General features: G+C 40.8%; 1 protein-coding gene across 2 annotated transcripts in view; it reads left to right on the top strand.

Moving 5' to 3' along the window:
* VWA3B (von Willebrand factor A domain containing 3B) overlaps positions 1–19164 on the top strand; it is a 201442-nt gene that overhangs the window by 28120 nt on the left and 154158 nt on the right. For both annotated transcript variants that reach the window (XM_061155967.1, XM_061155966.1), the window contains exons 3-6: positions 4393–4487; positions 11630–11880; positions 13925–14084; positions 18520–18689. In XM_061155967.1, coding sequence (XP_061011950.1) covers positions 4393–4487; positions 11630–11880; positions 13925–14084; positions 18520–18689 — 676 coding nt within the window. The remainder of the gene's footprint in view (positions 1–4392; positions 4488–11629; positions 11881–13924; positions 14085–18519; positions 18690–19164) is intronic.

Here is a 19164-nt window from a genome sequence, read left to right as displayed (position 1 = left end):
TTTTAAATCCTGTTTGCTAATCTCTTAATTGTTGTATCTATACCATTTGTATTTAATATAATTATTTGTATGTTAGAGTTTGCTATTTTGTTTTTTTGTTTTCTTTTTTTGTCTGTTTTCCATTTGTTTCTTTTTCCTGCCTAGCTCTGGGTTTCTTAAACTTTTCAGAATTAAAAAAAAATTATCTATAATATTTTTGAGTGTATCTCTTCATACAGCTCTTTTAGTGGTTGTGCTAGGTATTACATTATAAATATGTAACATATCAAAGTCTCCTGGTATCAGCATTTTACCAGTTTGAATGAAGAATGGAATCTATTTCCCTTTATGTCCCTTGAATCGCCTCATTTTTAATGTGCTTTATTTTTTCGTACATTGAGAATCACATTAGGCTGTACTGTAGTTTTTGATTCAACCATCAAGCAATTTAGAAAATTCAAGAAGAGTCTGCTTTATTTACACATCTTTATATGTGTAAATACTTACTGTGTTCTTCCTTCCTGGTGTTTCAGAGTTCTTTCTTTTATCATCTCCTTCCTGTCTATAGAACTTTATTTATTCTATGAGAATAGCTCTGCTGGGAACATTGTTTTTTTTTTAGTTTCTTTGTCTGACAGTATCTTTATTTCTCCTTCATTCCTGAAGAGTAATTTCACCAGGTATAAGATTTGGTGTTGACAGTTCTTTTAGCACTTAAGAGAGACTGTGTGGGTACCTCCCTGGCAGTCCAGTGGTTAAGACTCTGCACTTCCACTGCAGGGGGCACAGGTTCCATCTCTGGTTGGGGAACTAAGATCCCATGTGCTGTGAGGCACAGCCAAAACAAAGAAGCTGCTTCCTTCTGGCCTCCATGATTTCTTTGGCTGTGCTGGGTCTTTGTTGTTGCAAGGCTTTTGTCTGGTTGTGGAGAGCAGGGGCTGCTCTCTAGTTGTGACGTCCAGGCTTCCCGTTGCAGTGGCTTGCTCTGTGGTGGAGCACAGGCTTTAGGGCGTGCCGTCTTCAGTGGTTGCAGCCCCCAGGCTCTAGAGCACAGGCTCCGTAGTTGTGACCCATAGGCTTAGTTGCTCCAAGGCATGTGGGATCTTCCCGGATCAAGGATCAAACCCAGGTCTCCTGCATTGGCAGGTGGATTCACAGGGAAGCCCCCTCCATGATTTCTGATGAGAAAACCACCGTCATTAGAATTGTTGTTGTCATTTTGTTTTGTTATTATAGTGTCACCCAGTCATGTCTGTCTTTTGCCACCCCATGGACTGAGATTTTCTAGGCAAGAATACTAGAGGGGATTGCCATTTCCCTTCTCCAGGGGATCTTCTTGACCCAGGGATTGAACCCAGGTCTTCGGCATTGGCAGGAGGATTCTTTGCCACTGAGCCACCAGGGAATGTAAACGCTTTTACCCTGATGCTTCTTTATTCATTACATTTCCTTTATACATGTTCATGTCATGTACTCATTTTTAATCTCTTATACTTAGAATATATGCATTTTATGTCTATTGATATTTGTCGTATTGGAAGTTAAAACTAAAACCTTTAAAAATATTTGTTCATTTAAAAGTCACAAACCTATTATATGTTAGCATAACTTTTTTAAGAAAAATAAATAAATTTTTTAAAATAAAAATGTTAGCAGGAAGAGTGGCTCTATTTTACATTTTTGCAAATCTCTTTAATGTTTATCCCAATAGAAGACAGCTAGTTCAGGTATGACTGATTCATTTTGCTGTATAGTAGAAACTAACACAACATTATACAGCAATTATACTCCAATAAAAATTGATTTTAAAAAACCCAGCTATATTCTCATATCTACTTTAAAAAAATTGTTTTTGATCATGCTATGTGGCATGTGGAATCCTAGTTTCCCAGTCAGGGATCAAACCTGTGCTGCCTGCAGTGGAAATGCATAGTCTTAACCACTGGACTGCCAGGGAAGTCCCTCTCATATCTGTTTTATCAGAAATAACAGCTTTATTGAGATGTAATTCACATTCTATACCATTAACCAATTTAAAATGTATAATTCAATATTCTTTAGTATATTCACAGATATGTGCAACTATCATCACAGTCAACTTAAAGAAAATTTTCATCACCTCAGAAATAAACCTTGTACTTCTTAGCTGTACACCCTGCCCATAAGGCCCCAGACCAAAGTAATCTACTTTCTATCTCTGGATTTGCTTGTTCTGCACATTTCATATAAATACAGTCATATAATTTGGGATGTTTTTTGACTGATTGTTATTGCTAAGTTGTGTCCCACTCTTTTGCGACCCCATGGACTGTAGCCCACCAGGCTCCTCTGTCCATGGGATTTCCCAGGGAAGAATACTGGAGTGGGTTGCCATTTCCTTCTCCAAGGGATCTTCCTGACCCAGGGATAGAACCCGAGTCTCCTACATTGGCAGGCGGGTCCTTTACCACTGAGCCACCAGTTTTTGTTGTTGTTGTTCAGTTGCTAAGTTATGTCTGACTCTTTGCGAGCCCATGAACTGCAGCATGCCAGGCTCCCCTGTCCTTACTATCTCCGGGAGTTTGCTCATATTCATGTCCATTGAGTTGGTGATGTTATCCAATCATCTCATCCTCTGCCAGGAAGCCCCTTTGTGACTGATATCTTTCACTTAACATGATATTTTTAAGATTCATCTATTAGTATGTTGTAGCATATACCAGAACTTTATTCTTTTTATGGTCAGTTACTGTCAGGAGATGAATTGTATGATTGTTGCACAGTTTGTTTATCCACTTATCATTTCATGGGTGTAGATCTGATAGAACTTACCAATTTACTTCTTTCAAGAATTAATGCCACTCCCGTTTCTGCCTGTTCTTGATTGTTCTCTAGTGCCTTCAAGTAGCTTTTTAAATATTTTGTCCAGAGGTTTTTTTTTTTTTTTTCTATGTAAGAGTTAGCCAATAAAACCTACTTCACAATTATTGAATGAGGAATTCACAATGCTTTTCATTTTAATTGGCAATACCGCTGATGGAGTCTTACATAAATTCACCTCCTTCAGTTCTCAAAAACACAGTCCTGTCTCCTGACTCCAGATAAAGGCCTGAGGTAAAGACAGAATGCTGCTGGTGATGTGAAGTTGCTCTATAAATGTCAGTCACAATGTCGAAATTCTAGAAATGAAGGTTTTAGAGTTTGAGAGATTTATTGAACGAGGTTATTGCTGACAGAATTCAAGTACCCATTCTTTGCTCTTTCCTATTATGGACATTGAACTTCAAGACTTATAAATTTTATCATTGCTGGTGATTTGGGACCAAGCCTAGCCTATAAAATGTAGCCTTGCCCTTCCTGCCTTTCTCAAGCAGACTGTGATCCTGCCTCCCTAGAAAGGCAGAGGAAAGGAAGTGTTGGATCCAAGAGTATCACCATTCTCTTCACCACTTTTGGGACTTAATAATTTATAATAATAACAAAATAATCATCACAATAAAAACAGTTCCTGAAGCCTTACCTCATCTCTGTCTTGCCAAGTCATAACTAGTCCATGAAACTTTATTTTAGTTCTGTGAGGGAATGACCATGTTTCAGGAAGCATTATATTCCCATTCTGGAAACACTGTGTCTAGCACATAGTGGGTGTTCAGTGAGGGTTTATGGGGTTGATGTTGAACAGCTGTGCATATGCTCTGAGAAGAAAGTGGTTTTGACATTCTGTATGAGTATTCTGACTCTTGCTTCATCTCATTTATTCACAACCTCCTCCTTGAGAGAACAGTAGATAATATCTAAGTATAATATTTAAAATTTGTATTAATTTAATTTTTGGCTATGCTGGGTCTTCGTTGTTGCATGTGGTCTTTCTCAAGTTGTGGCGAGTGGGGGCTACTCTCTAGTGGTGTGCAGACTTCTCATTGAGGCGGCTTCTTTTGTTGCAGAACACAGGCCCTAGGGTGTGTGGGCTCAGCAGTTGTGGTTCATGGGCTTAGTTGCCCCATGGCATGTGGGATCCTCCAGGAGCAGGGATGGAACCCATGTCCCCTGCATTGGCAGGCAGATTCTTAACCACTGAACCACCAGAGAAGCCCCTAGATTTAATTTTTAAAATTCTGAAAACTAAATCCAAGTCCCAAATAAAAGATTTCTGGAATTAAACATAACTTCTATGTCATCTTTCTGACCTCTGCCTTAATAGTTTTGGGCAAAAGACCCAGGAGACCAAGAAATAAACACTGTTCTTCCTTCCCATTCATTCATACATTTGGTGTTACAACAGTCACATTTATCATAGTGCCTGGAAATACTTCATTATCTAGAACAGAACTCTAAGCATCACAGATATAATTTGATGTCAGAGATAAGCACTTGGAAATAAAAATAAATGTTGATGTTGTACCATTTTGACTGCTTTTCTTTATATACATGCAGATTATGTGATGTCTCTGGGGAGACTTGTGGCTTCCCGGTATGCAAACGGCCTGTTTCCACAGATCTACACGACAGAAGATGGCAGAGTGTACAATGTAAGTTGGAGTTCCCTTGATGGGCAGGTCCAGGGACACACTGCTGAGGTTGACACAGAGAGGCTGCCAAGCCAGGGCCTTATCAGTGCTGGAGGATTTCTTCTGACAGTGTAGGGGTGGTGAAAGTCACAGCCCAGGAACTTGACCCATTAGAGATGAGTGCAGAAAGCACCTGATGAGAGGTGAAGACGTTTGCATATCAACACTTTACCTGGAAAAGAAAGGGAAAAAAACAGTATGACAGGGGTCATCTGAAAGGCAAGAGCAGGCTGCTGTTACCTGACAGGTGCTCTAGAAATAAAGAACCACTGATGCAGGTAGTAGTGTATATCGAGAGAGTGGCACCTTGTACTGGAGTCCTTCATTCCCAGCAATTCAACATGTGATTCCTGCACCCGCCACAAATGTCAGGCCCTGTGCACACCCCGGCCACCACAGGGAGCTCCAGAAACACACGTCCCATCATGTTGCTTCATGGATACTTGTTCGTGTCACTGTACATCCATGTAGAGTCCACTTGGACTGTTATTTCTTAGTATTTAAAAAATATACATTACTCTCATACTTAGCCTGTTCCTAAACAATAATATTGTTTAGAAGGGCTTCCCAGGGACCACTAGTGGTAAAGAACCCGCCTGCCAGTGCAGGAGACTTAAGAGAGGGAGTTCAATTCCTGGGTTGGGAAGATCCCCTGCAGAAGGAAATGGCAACCCTCTCCAATATTCTTGCCTGGAGAATCACATGGACAGAGGAGCCTGGCAGGCTGCAGTCCATGGGGTCGCAAAGAGTTGGACACAACTGAAGTGATTTAGCACACACACAAACAATAATATCCATGGAATTTTGAATTTGGTGTACAAAATATTTTTTTTTTGTCTGAATCACCTTAAAAATCAATGCAGAAATACTGAATGTGTCTGTCTTTGCCATTCAGTTCCACCTTCATGGCCCCCGTGACATGGTCCCACCCCGGTTTCCACGTTGCGGTGGTGACTTGTCATAAGTGCTGCAAAGCCTGGCGAGGGGGTTAGGAACGCGCTTTAGGGAGCCATGGAAAGCAGCAGGAGGTGATGCTTCTGCTTCAGGAATAAGCTTGAGAGACAGAGTTGGGGGTGAAAATGAAAGGAGCTGAAGGCAGAGTGCTGAGCATGAGCCACGGCGTGAAAACATAGAATTACATGGTGTGTTCAGGAGACACACCTTCCTTAAGGTGTTGTGAGGATTGTTGAAAGGTTTTTTTTTCTAATACCATATCTTTTAAAAACAGATTCTTCACAGAATAGGGCACCATTTTTTCTCATTCCTTTTGTATATCTCCTGCCCCCCACCAACACCCTGGAGGGCCTTGCATGATTGTTCCTGACCTATGTGAATGGCGCTTTATTTGTGTGTCACCTTTCAAGGGCAGCCCCTAACGTGTTGGTGGTAGTTCTGGGTGATCAAGTGATCTAGGTACAGGGGAGCTTGGCCTGAGAGACAAGAGGACACAGGACAAACACCATGAGCACGAGCATGGGTACTGGGATGGCACCCCTTAGAGGAAGCCAGGCAGATATGCTGGCATGTTTAGAAGCATTTTCAGAAATGTTTTTGGCATGTTGTAGTTAGGCAGATAAAGAGGTGGCAAGAATACACAGAAGAACTGTACAAAAAAGATCTTCATGACCCAGATAATCACGATGGTGTGATCACTCACCTAGAGCCAGACATCCTGGAATGTGAAGTCAAGTGGGCCCTAGAAAGCATCACTACGAACAAAGCTAGTGGAGGTGATGGAATTCCAGTTGAGCTATTTCAAATCCTGAAAGATGATGCTGTGAAAGTGCTGCACTCAATATGCCAGCAAATTTGGAAAACTCAGCAGTGGCCACAGGACTGGAAAAGGTCCGTTTTCATTCCAATCCCAAAGAAAGGCAATGCCAAAGAATGCTCAAACTACCACACAATTGCACTCATCTCACACGCTAGTGAAGTAATGCTCAAAATTCTCCAAGCCAGGTTTCAGCAATACATCAACCATGAACTTCCAGACATTCAAGCTGGTTTTAGAAAAGGCAGAGGAACCAGAGATCAAATTGCCAACATCCACTGGATCATCGAAAAAGCAAGAGAGTTCCAGAAAAACATCTATTTCTGCTTTATTGACTATGCCAAAGCCTTTGACTGTGTGGATCACAATAAACTGGAAAATTCTGAAAGAGATGGGAATACGAGACCACCTGACCTGCCTCTTGAGAAACCTGTATGCAGGTCAGGAAGCAACAGTTAGAACTGGACATGGAACAATAGACTGGTTCCAAATAGGAAAAAGAGTACGTCAAGGCTGTATATTGTCACCCTGCTTGTTTAACTTATATGCAGAGTACATCATGAGAAAAGCTGGGCTGGAAGAAGCACAAGCTGGAATCAAGATTGCTGGGAGAAATATCAATAACCTCAGATATGCAGATGACACCACCCTTGTGGCAGAAATTCAAGAGGAACTAAAGAGCCTCTTGATGAAAGTGAAAGAGGAGAGTGAAAAAGTTGGCTTAAAACTCCACATTCAGAAAACTAAGATCATGGCATCTGGTCCCATCACTTCATGGGAAGTAGATGGCGAAACACTGGAAACAGTGTCAGACTTTATTCTTTTGGGCTCCAAAATCACTGCAGATGGTGATTGCAGCCATGAATTTAAAAGACGCTTACTCCTTGGAAGGAAAGTTGTGACCAACCTAGACAGTATATTAAAAAGCAGTCAACAAAGGTCCGTCTAGTCAAGGCTATTGTTTTTCCAGGGGTCGTGAATGGATGTGAGAGTTGGACTGTGGAGAAAGCGCTGAAAAATTGATGCTTTTGAATTGTGGTGTTGGAGAAGACTCTTGAGAGTCCCTTGGACTGCAAGGAGATCCAACCAGTCCATCCTAAAGGAGATCATTCCTGGGTGTTCATTGGAAGGACTGATGCTGAAGCTGAAACTCCAATACTTTGGCCACCTCATGCGAAGAGTTGACTCATTGGAAAAGACCCTGATGCTGGGAGGGATTGGGGGCAGGAGGAGAAGGGGGCAACAGAGGATGAGATGGCTGGGTGGCATCACCAACTCAATGGACATGGGTTTGGGTAAACTCCGGGAGTTGGTGATGGACAGGGAGGCCTGGTGTGCTGCGATTCATGGGGTTGGAAAGAGTCGGACATGACTGAGTGACTGGACTGAACTGAACTGAACTGAGTTAGGCAGATGTTTCAGTGAAATTTTTTTTTCAGTCTGGCTTTGCTGATCTCACTTTTCTTCTACCTAATTTCTTCCCTACCCCATCTAGTTTTCTTTGGAATATCTGAATTTTATCTAGATCTGTTGAATACAAATTTTTAAAAATTTAATTCTTATTTTATATTAGAGTATTGGGTAGCATCACTGACTCAATGGACATGAGTTTGAGCAAACTCCAGGAGATAGTGAAGGACAGGGAAGCTTGGCATGCTACAGTTAATGGTAACAGAGATAAAGGAAACCTCTGCAGTTGCAGAGTCTGGATACAACTTAGTGATGGAACAACAGCAAATAGCTGATTGACAATATTGTGTTAGTCCTTAGTGTATGGCAAAGTGATTTAGTTGTATGTATGCACATATTCATTCTTTCTCAGATTCTTTTCCCTTGTAGATTGTTACAGACTATTGAGTCGAATTCCCTGTGCTATATAGTTCTTGTTAATTATCTACTTCATATATAGTATGTTGCTATAAACATTGGGCTGCATGTATCTTCACAAGATTAGTGTTTCCATTTCCTTTGGATATATACCCAAGATAATTGCCAGATTATATTCCAGTTGTGTTTTTAGTGTTTTGAAGCACTTCTACACTGGTTTTCATGGTGGATACACCAATTACATTCCTGCCAACAGTGTAGAGGTTCCCTTTTTCTCTGTTCCTTCTCCATCATTCATTATTTGTGGTCTTGCCGATGATGGACATTCTGACTGGTGGGAAGTGATATCTCTTTATGGTTTTGATTCGTGTTTCTCTGATGATTGGTGATGTTGATCATCTTTTTATATGCCTGTTAATTATCCATATATCTTTTTTGGCAAAATGTCTGTTTAGATCTTTGGCCCATTTTTTCAGTCATGTGGTTTTTTTTTTTTTAATATTGAGTGTGTGGGCTGTTTATTTTAGATATTAACCCCTCGTCAGTTATATCATTTGTAAATATTTTCTCCCATTTATAAGACTGTATTTTCATTTTGTCAGTAGTTTAGTATGCTGTGAGAAAAATCTTTAATCCATTTGTTTATTTTGTTTCTTTTATTTTGTTTCTTTTGCCTTAGGAGACAGATCCAAAAACTATTGCTATGATTTATATCAAAGAGTGTTCTGCCTATGTTTTATTCTTGGATTTTTATGGTTTCCAGTATTACATTTTGTTCTTTAATCCATTTTAAGGTTATTTTTATGTGCAGTGTGAGCAAATATTCTAATTTTATTCTTTTATAAGTAGATGTCTAGTTTTCCTAGCACCATTTATTGACTAGAGTGTCTTTTCCCCATGGTGTATTCCTGCCTCCTTTGTCATAGATTAATTGCCCATTATTTCTGGGCTCTCTGTTTTGCTCCATTAGTCTATGTGTCTGTTTTTGTGCCAGTACCATACACTGTTTTGATTGCTGTAGCTTTGTAGTATAGCCTGAAGTTAAGGAACATGATACCTCCAACTCTGTTCTTCTTTCTTAAGATTGCTTTGGCTATTCTGGGTCTTTTGTGTTTTCATACAAATTTTAGAATTATTTGTTCTAGTTCTGTGAAAAATGCCATTGGTATTTTAATACTGAGGCATTAAATATGTAGATTGTCTTGTGTAGCATGGTCATTTTAACCACATTAATTCTTCCATGAACATGGACTACCTTTCCAGTTCTTTGTGTCTTATTTAATTTCTTTTATTAATATCTTAATATTTTTCTGAGTATAGGTCTTTTATCTCCTTAGATTTTATTCCTAGATATTTTATTCTTTTTGATGTGATGGTAATGGGGATTGTTTTCTTAATTTCTCTTTCTGATAGTTCATTGTTCGTATATAAAACTATGACAGATTTCTGTGTACTGATTTTGTAACCTGAATTCATTCATGATCTCTAATAGTTTTTTTGGTGGTGTCTTTAAGATTTTCTATGTATAGTGTCGTGTTGTTTGCAAACAGTGACAAGTTTACTTCTTCCTTTCCAAATTGAATTCCCCCCTTTTTTTTGGTCTGATTGCTTGATGCTCTGACTAGAACTTACAATACTGTGTTGAATTAAAGTGACAGGAGCAGGCATCCATGTCTTGTTCCTGATCTTAGGGGAAATACTTTTAGCTTTTCACCATCAAGTATAGTATTAGCTATAGGTTTATCATATATGGCCTTTATATTGTCAAGGTCCCTCCATATCCACTTTGTGGGGAGTTTTTTTTTAATTAAAAATGGATGTTAAATTTTACAAAAAGATTTTTCTTCATCTAAGATGATCATGATTTTTTATTCTACAGTTTGTTGATGCGGTATATCACATTTATTGATTTGCAACTATTGAACCATCCTTCACCTCTGGGATAAATCCCACTTGATCACAGTGTATGATCCTTCTAATGTATTTTTGAATTTGGTTTGCCAATATTTTGCTGAAGATTTTTGCATCTATGTCCATCTATGTAATTTTATTTTTTGTGGTTTTGATATCAGGGTGATACTGACCTGGTGGAATGAATTTGGAAATGTTCCAGACTTTGCAAATTTTTTTGGAAATAGTTTGAGAAGGATAGGTGTTAACTCTTCTCTAAATATTTGGTAAAATTTTCACCTGTGAAACCATCTGGTTCTAGGCTTTTGTTTTAGGGGAGTTTTTTGGTCTTGTTTTGTTTTTTTACTTATTCAGTTTTACTGCTGATAATTGGCCTGTTCATGTTTTCTATTTCTTCCTGGCTCCACCTGGAAGATTTGTGCTTTTATGTTGTTCATTTTATCGGTATATAGTTGTTCATAGCAATCTCTCATTATCCTTTGTATCTCTGTCTTTTTCATTACTGATTTTATTGATTTGGGCACTCTCTCTTTTTTTTCTGAGTCTGGCTCAAAGTGTGTCAGTTTTGTTTATCTTTTCAAAGAACCAGCTCTTAGTTTCATTGATATTTTCCATTGTTTCTTTAGTCTCTATTTTATTTATTCTTCTGTTCTGATCTTTATAATTTCCTTCTTTCTACTAACTTTATGTTTTGTTTGTTCATCTTTTTCTGGTTTCTTTAGGAATTTTTTTTCCCATCTGCCATTGCTGATCTCTATTTTCTTTTACCTAATTTCTGCAGAGTACCCCTGAGCATTTTCAGAATTAAAAATAATTCTGTGACTGGAAAGGTTAAACACAATCTGGAAACACTTTTTTTTTTAAAGAATGCTATATTTTTGTATAGATCTCATCATCTTGTTTCCTTCTATGGGAAATTATCCAAGGGTTTTTTAGTTGAAAGATTGGAAGACTTCTTCCTGGAATGTATGGGATTTGGAGGATCATCTATGAAATTGTTATTAATATACAGTTCTTGATGGCAAAGTCATAACTCAGTGGGCCTTATTGTTCCTGGCTGCACTGGGGCTCAAATGGCTTATTTTGACTCAGCTATGAAAAAGAACAAAACAATGCCACTTACAGCAACATGGGTGGACCGATTGTCATACTGAATGACATTAAGTCAGACACAAAAAGACAAATATTATGATCTTGCCTAATGTGGAATCTAAAAAAAAGAATACAAATGTATTTGTTTACAAAATGGAAGTAGAGTCACAGATGTAGAAAACAAACTTATGGTTACTGGGAGGTGGAGGGAATAAATAGGGAGACTGGGACTGACATATACACACTGCCATATGTAAAACAGGAAACTATTGCTGGATAGCAAAGGGGACTCTTTCAATCCTCTGTAGTGGCCTGAGTGAGAAAATAATCTTAAAAAAAAGAGTGGAGAGAGATATATATAAAACTTATTCACTTTGCTGTTCACCTGAAACCAACGAAACATTACAAAAGAAAAAACTACACTGCAGTAAATGGTTTTTTAAAATGACTTGTTTTGGTACGCTTCTATTTATTTTATTTTGTTACTTTTATTCTCATTAAGCTGACAGCCAAATCAGAACTGATCTCTCAGTATATGGAACATTTAACACAAGCTGTGGAGAGCTACAAGCAGCGGATGGACTGGCTCACCAGCAACAGCCGGCAGATCTTTGGTGTCATCTTGGAGCAGTGCATCACCATAGTGCTGGATTTTGGTGGCATGCTGGAGGAGGAGCTTAATCTGTGCCGAGATGCTCTAACCATGGTCCTCCAGGAGCAAGTGGCTTACATAGCCAAGTTCAATGTCATACGGTGAGTTCCCATAGGAAACGAGTATTTCCCTGAAACTTCATGAGTAATTTTCATGTATCTGGAGTTAAGTAGCATCACTAACACAGTTAGCTCTGTGGATAGGGAAGAGCTATAATCTTGTAATTTCTTAGGCTTTATCATTCCAGCAAAAACCCACAATTAGTCAGTATTAAAAACTTTTATCTATTTTGTGCAGGGCATTAGAAGAGATTTTAAAACAGCCTTCTCTTCAGTGTATGTCAAGGTCAAAATATAAAGATATTTATTATATTGAATATATGTTTAAGGCCATAAAATTCCTTCACACATTTTAGACTTTAGGTTTGATAATGAATTTCAGCATCACAAATTTTCACTGGTTTTCAGACTGAGTTTGCAGCTCAACTTGATTTCCTCTGTAAGCTGACCTATCTTTTAATCAGAGCAACAGGTGGCTGGCTTTATAGAAGTTCCCTTATTTCAGAGTCTTCACAATCAATTATTTATGGATTCTTGGATTCAAGAGAATTTGGACTTTAGTGCCGACTTCTCCTGTGGAACAGCTGCTCTATCTCCTTGACAAAAGACACCTGGATGAGAAGGCTATCTATTTGAGTCCTTCTTTTCTAAGTAAAATATTTTCAGCTAAAACAGATGACACCCTTGAAGGTGCTGCATGATTGTGTTCTATCCTGGGTTCCTATTTCTATCACAGATATATTATTGAAGAAATTATGTGATTAAGTCTATAGTGCTTCAGCTTTCTTGGGAATATGTGCTATAGCATATATGCCACCTAGCCAGATCCTCTATGCAGAGGCCACACAGAGGTGACTCAGAGGTGAAGCACCCTAGGCCTCTGGCGGTATAGGCCAGGAGGGACAAATCAGGCTGATTCCTTTAGTCCTGGATTCATATAATTCTTCCCATTACAAATTCATATATGATTCATATAATTCATTTAATTATAAACACAGAGGTGAACTCAAGTAGCTGTTGTTTTTTGGAGGGGGGGATTTCCATCACATTTCCAGTCCCAAATTAAATGATTTAATCAAAAGTTCCAAGAATTTAAAAACTTACGCTCTGATGAATTCAAAGCAATACTGTTTTTGATCCTAAAAAGGGTAACTGATAGGAATCTTTCAGAACAATGAAAACAATGTAATAAAAGAATTAGAAATAAAGTTGTGGAGTAACAAAATTGTTGCTGATTTGCAAATCTTAATGCTTATAAACTTACTACTCATAGAAGACAGTTGCAACTAAACCTGCCTATTTATGAAAATAACTTTCCTCAATAATTTTTTGACATTAAAATTTTATTGAAATATAGTTGATTTACAGTGTTATGTTAATTTCAGGAGTACAGCAAAGTAATTCAGTTATAAAAATTTATACTTATTCTTTTTTAGGTTCTTTTCCATTGTAGATTATTACAAGATATTGAATATAGTTCTCTGTGCACTTTCCTCAATAATTTTAATGCACTTGGTAATATTCAAATTTTTGAGATTTTTTGATTCTTGAAAGTGAAAAGTTGCTCAGTCGTGTCCGACTCTTTGTGATCCAGGCCAGAATACTGTAGTGGGTAGCCTTCCCCTTCCCCAGGGTATCTTCCCAACCCAGGGATCGAACTGAGGTCTCCAGCATTGACCCAGAGATCAAACCCAGGTCTACCTGCATTGCAGGTGGATTCTTTACCAGGAAGCCCAAGAATACTGGAGTGGGTAGCCTATCCTTTCTCCAGCAGATCTTCCTGACCCAGGAATCAAATTGGGGTCTCCTGTATTACAGGCGGATTCTTTACCAACTGAGCTATCAGGGAAGCCCTTCTCCTATAAATGTTGTTTTTACCAGTCAGTACAGCTTATGGAAAGTTGTGGTGCTTTGGAAACCTGCCTTAAATAGCTCACCTGTTTTCTCATTAACTTTCAGAGGTCTGGGAGCTATATTTTCTTTCTCTCTAGTGACATTGGGTGTCTTGTTGCTTGTAGCTTTGAGACTGAGGGCTGACAGCTATATTGACCACTCCCTGATGACAGCCCCATGTGATTCCTTTCAGGGTTTCTCAAGAGCCTGTGAAATGGCAGGAAAACGCTGTTCCTGTGACAGCACCATCCATAGCCGCTGCCATCAGCTGGGTTGAGAAGTTGCCTTTTGAGCTGGCTTCAAGTCACACTAGCCGCCTGGATGCTCTGCTGGAGGCGGGAAAAGATGAAGTGGTAAGTGTGTGTCCGTGTCTGGTCCCAGGTCACAAAAGTGACTTTGAGCTTATTCCTTCACACTCAGTATCCTCACACTGCCTCCTAGCTGAGCCTGAGCCCTTCCAGTTGCATCACATAGAGACTGCCTCCTTGGCATCCAAGAGCCTCAGAAGTCTTAATACTGTTCACCTCTGAATCTGGATCCAATTGAGAAATAGATGACAAGCCTCACATGAGGATCAAAAGAGCATATCTGGTGGTGCAGACGTGGATCAATCAAATCAGACTCTGCTCCCCGAGCCTGGCTGGGCTTCCCCTGCAAGGGGGGGATTGGGGCCACAAGGCACACCCTCCTTTAACTGCTGCTAGGAGAACCATGGGCTGCTCACAGCCTCTGAGCGTCAAGAAAGGAAGGCAGTGAGGCCCTGACTGTGTGTCTCTAATGCTTCAATTTCACTTTTCCACTTTTGCTTACCTGACAATTAGATAAACCTGTCTCTTATGGGCGCTTATGGGCTCTTCACTGGTGGCTCAGATGGTAAAGAATCTACCTGCAGTGCAGGAGATCCAAGTTTGATCCCTGGATCAGGAATATACTCTGGAGAAGAGAATTGCAACCCACTCCAGTATTCTGGCTTGGAGAATCCCATGGACAGAGGAGCCAGCAAGTCCATGGGGTCGCGAAAGTTTGGACGTGAGTGAGTGACTAACACTTTTCTTTCTTACGAGAGGAGAAGTTGTAAGACTCCTCATAGAACCCCAAGAATGAGGAAATAGGGTTTCCCCAACATCCGTGCTTTGAATCTTTCCCAGTTCCTCTTCACAAATGGGTCCATCAGGTGCTTTCCAAGGTGAAGTGTATCCCCACTGGTGTATCATCTGTTTTCAGATGCTAATGCATTCACGTATATTTTTTTGATAGGGACCTTTGGGAAATAAAGCTTTACCTGGAAGGTGTGATTAAATGGTGGTGTTTTGTCTCTTTTAGCCATAATGATGCATGTTTCTGTGAGTGACTGTTAAGGGCAGTGACAGGCTAGAGAGGAAGTACTCTGAGCAGGTGAGGGCCTTAGGGCAGCCTCAGCTTTCTAAGTGGGGATAGGTCTGCTTTCTCTTGGGATGCAGATGCTTAATCCTTACTAATTGATCCATATTAATTGATACTAATAATTAATTTCTGCTTCTACCCTGGAAGCCTGGGGATTCTTTAGATTTCAAGCTTTACTCCGTTGTATTAAGAAGTCATTTCTTGGGCAAGGCACCTTGAAAGGAGAGCCCTTAGTGGTCACCAGACTGTTTATTGATACTGAGGGTTGATGGTTTGAAAATGGAAACATACTGTTTATCTTTATAAAGCCAGAGGAACAACTGTTTTTCATTAAAAAAGAACGAAATACAAGCTGCTTTGTTCTTTGGCCTTTCAAGTTTGTTTTAACATCTGTAAAATTTCAAATGTCTGGACACTGTAGTAAGCATTCAAGAAATGGAATATTTCACAGGCTCTTGGATGTGTGTGTATGTGTGTGTGTACATGTGCACATGGGTGTTCTCTTTCTTTGTCCCCCTGGCTACCCTGGTCATAGTTGACTCTGGCGACCTGACGTGACAGCAAGATTTCCTGGTGATCTTGCCTTTATATTTTATGTCCCTCCAGTTTGTATGCCTCCTCTCTCTGGGGTTTTTCCCTAGCCCAGGAAATGTATAACAATATAGTGAGTTCCAGGGAAGTTCTGTGGAAGAGAAAGTACCAAAAAGAAGTTTCCAGGCATTGGCCACCAAATGCCATGCGAAAACTCTTGAGAGGAGACTATGGGGTGTGAAAGATGTGGAACATATTTAGACTGGTGTTCTCCACTCAGAACTTGTATCTGGCTGAGGTCCTGAGGATAATGTTAGTAAATGCAGCTACCTCACATATAAAAATGCCATGCTCTGTGTCTTAAGATGAGTAAAGAAAAGCATGCATGGTGACTTCCCTGGCAGTCCAGTTATTAAGACTCTGAGCTTCCACTGCAGGGGACATGGGTTCAGTCCCTGATTGGGGAAGATACTGCATGCCAAGTGGTGTATAAAAAAAACCTATAAATGGGTAAGACTTTTTTAAAAAATCTATTAAAAACTTCCCTGGCAGTCCAGTTGTTAAGACTCCACACTTCCAATGCAGGAGGTACAGGTTTGGTCCCTGGTCAGGGAACTAGATCCCACATGCCGCATCTAAAGATCCCACATGCCACAACAAAGACCCAGTGCAGCCAAATAAATAAGTAAATATTTTCTTTCATAAAAAGAAAGGAAGGCAGTATGCAGATGGTGGTCTCTGGGAAAGCATGTCCCCAGAAATCTGGAGCACAGATAACTGAGAGTTGACCAAAAACACAGGCAACTAAGAAGCTGAGTAAGAACCTTAGTGAATAGTGAATAACCCTATAGCCTTGATTAATGAAGGGAAGCAAATCCTGACTCACTGCTGGCTATAGCAATTTCTAGTTTGATGAAATCTTGAGGGAAAAAAAAATCTCTGTGTGAGAATTTCAGGTTCTTGGGTTATTGCCAGAGCAAAGAGGCTATGTTTGCACTGCTCGAGGCAGAGATACAAGGTGTCAGAAGCTGTCAACAGACCAATGAGAGATATTTGTCCTCACTCACTTTCTTGTTTATGTACCAAACCCTAGAATATACTCCCCATGTCTGTTTCCCTGTCTTGAGCTTTGTGTGATTGTAGATCCCATGAGAGGATGAAGCTGTCCTCATGCTAAACTTGGGCACCAACACAGCTAGAAAACTAGTGACCATGGCTCAGTGGAACCTATTTAAGATGCCTTATGTGAGCCTGGGGTGCTGCAGTCCATGGAGTTGCACAGAGATGGACATGCCTGAGAGACTGAACAACAACAATGTAAAGTAACATCTAACACCATGAAGAGAATGACATAGAATGCATTTTCTGGAAGAACAGTATTAGTTTTCTAATTAGGAATCTGAAGAACACTTTCTTCCTCCTGTCAGTGTTTTTAGTTCTTTTCAAGTGGCTGGCTGGGAGAAATAGGCAACATTCATTCGTCTTTACCTCCCATGAGGTACTTTAAAAAGTCAGGGACTTTGTGATGAAGGGCCGGGGAGAGTGAGGGGTCAGATGGACTTTTTGTGCCCAGTTCGAGGAGGAGTGTGGTTGCAGTAGATGGGGCTCTGGCCATCTCCTGGCTCCCAGCATGGACCCCCTGCCACCCTGTCCCCACCTGCCTTCTTGGGCACAGACTGTCGCCCCTTTGCTGCCACTGACTGGGCATCCTAAGCAGCTGGGAGCTTACCCTCTGCCCACCTGTCTCTGGGCCAGGTAGGCTTAAGTCTCAGCTTTGAAGTCGAGGTGAGGTAAGTGACTATCTACCTTCAGCTAACCTGGGATGGGAGATGTGTAATTAGAGACTCCTGAATCCTGAAGGGCTGGTGACATCTGTTTATCCCTTACAACAGAACACATTTGCTGGAGGTTCTGGCTGGGTTATAAGTAGAGAATCACTTAGCATGTTTGGTGGGGTTAGGTTTAGATGATGTGCGTTCCTGGCCCTCCCTGTGGTTTTTACTTCCTGAGATTTATATACAAGCATAAGTGTAAGTCATCATGTTTAAGCTCTATCATGAAGCCAATTGCATAAGCTCCTTTTCACAGTGAAGAACTGAACTTAAACCACTTTTCCAAGGTTACAGAACTCAGTAGTGGCAGAGGAGACCTTTAGAGCAGTGTGGTTAAGGGTGGGGCGGGACCACCACTTGGGGCCCTGTAGATGGAGTTGATGTCTTTAAGTTAAGCAGGGACCACTTTGTCATTGTCTGCTTTCTGGGTGAGGTATGCATCTCCCAGATCCCTGGTTTAAGCTTTGGAGGGGTGTGGGGTGTGTGTGTGTGTGCGCGTATGTGTGTCTTTCTCCTGACTTCTGGCCTGCCGTGCCCCCTGACTGGCCTCACCTCCCCAGGTGTGTCTGTCCCTGAGGTGAGACCAGAGGATGAACCAGCTGGGAATATGCCCTCCTCCCCACACACAGCTTCAGACTGAGGATGCCTGAGTTTTCACTGTAGAATTCTGGCACCAACATGGGGAATTGCTAAAAGCTTCTTGCTCCCAGTGGCTATGCCAACACTTCCTTCATTCCTGGACTTGAAAATAGCCACTCCTGACTGCATAACGTATTTGTGGGCTCAGAGGAAGCTTTTCTCCACATCTGCCAGTCATATCCTTCCCATGTAAAGGCTGAGACTTCTTGGCACCAGGCCTTGAATATCTCACTTCTTGACTTTGGCCCCCACACATCCTCAAGAAAGGTTGAGGAGTGCTGCTCTTCTTTCTGCCCATTTATTTTTTTAAAGAGGCAGTTTTATAGAGATTATATCACCCATGAGTCTGATTCAAGGCTAGGGTGTGTCAGGGAAATAAACCCACAGCACCACTGTTTTGCAGATTGAATCCATTTACTACTTTGTGGTGGGAGACGTTCCCGAGGAATCCAAGGAGCTTCTCCTTCAGCAGGCTTTGGAGATCCCCTGTCCTGTCTGCACGGTGTCCTTCAATGCCAGAGGACAGGGCACCATAGCCTTCCTGAAGGATTTGAGTGCCAAGACCTTCAGCAGGTAGGCCAAAAACAGGCTCCAGGGAGACTGAGTGAACTGACTGTTTGCATGAAGTCAGTGGTGGGCCTCAATTCCGAGTGGTTTTCATGACCAATCAGTTGCTATGGGATTTCCCTGGTGCTCCAATAGTAAAGAATCCACCTGCCAACGAAGGGGACAAGGGTTAAATCCCTGGTCTGGAAAGATTCCACATGCTGCAGAGCAACTAAACCCATGAGCCACAACTCCTGAGCCTCCAAGTGTAGAGCTCATGCGCCGAAACAAGAGATGTCACCACAGTGAGAAGCCCACACACAGCAATGAGGACCCAGTGTGGCCAAAAAATTGGTTTCTCTGTTCTTCTCTTTCCAGGAGGCTTTAGTCTCCCTTCACCTTTGCGCCTGTGTTGTTGTTCAGTTGCTCACTTGTGTCCTACTCTTTGCTGACCCATGGACTGCAGCATACTAGGCTTCCCTGTCCCTCACCATCTCCTGGA

The sequence above is a fragment of the Dama dama genome, chromosome 11, assembly GCF_033118175.1.
Source record: "Dama dama isolate Ldn47 chromosome 11, ASM3311817v1, whole genome shotgun sequence".
NCBI lineage: Eukaryota > Metazoa > Chordata > Mammalia > Artiodactyla > Cervidae > Dama > Dama dama.
The sequence above is the reverse complement of the archived record's forward strand: the minus strand, read 5'-3'. Positions and strand labels throughout refer to the sequence as shown.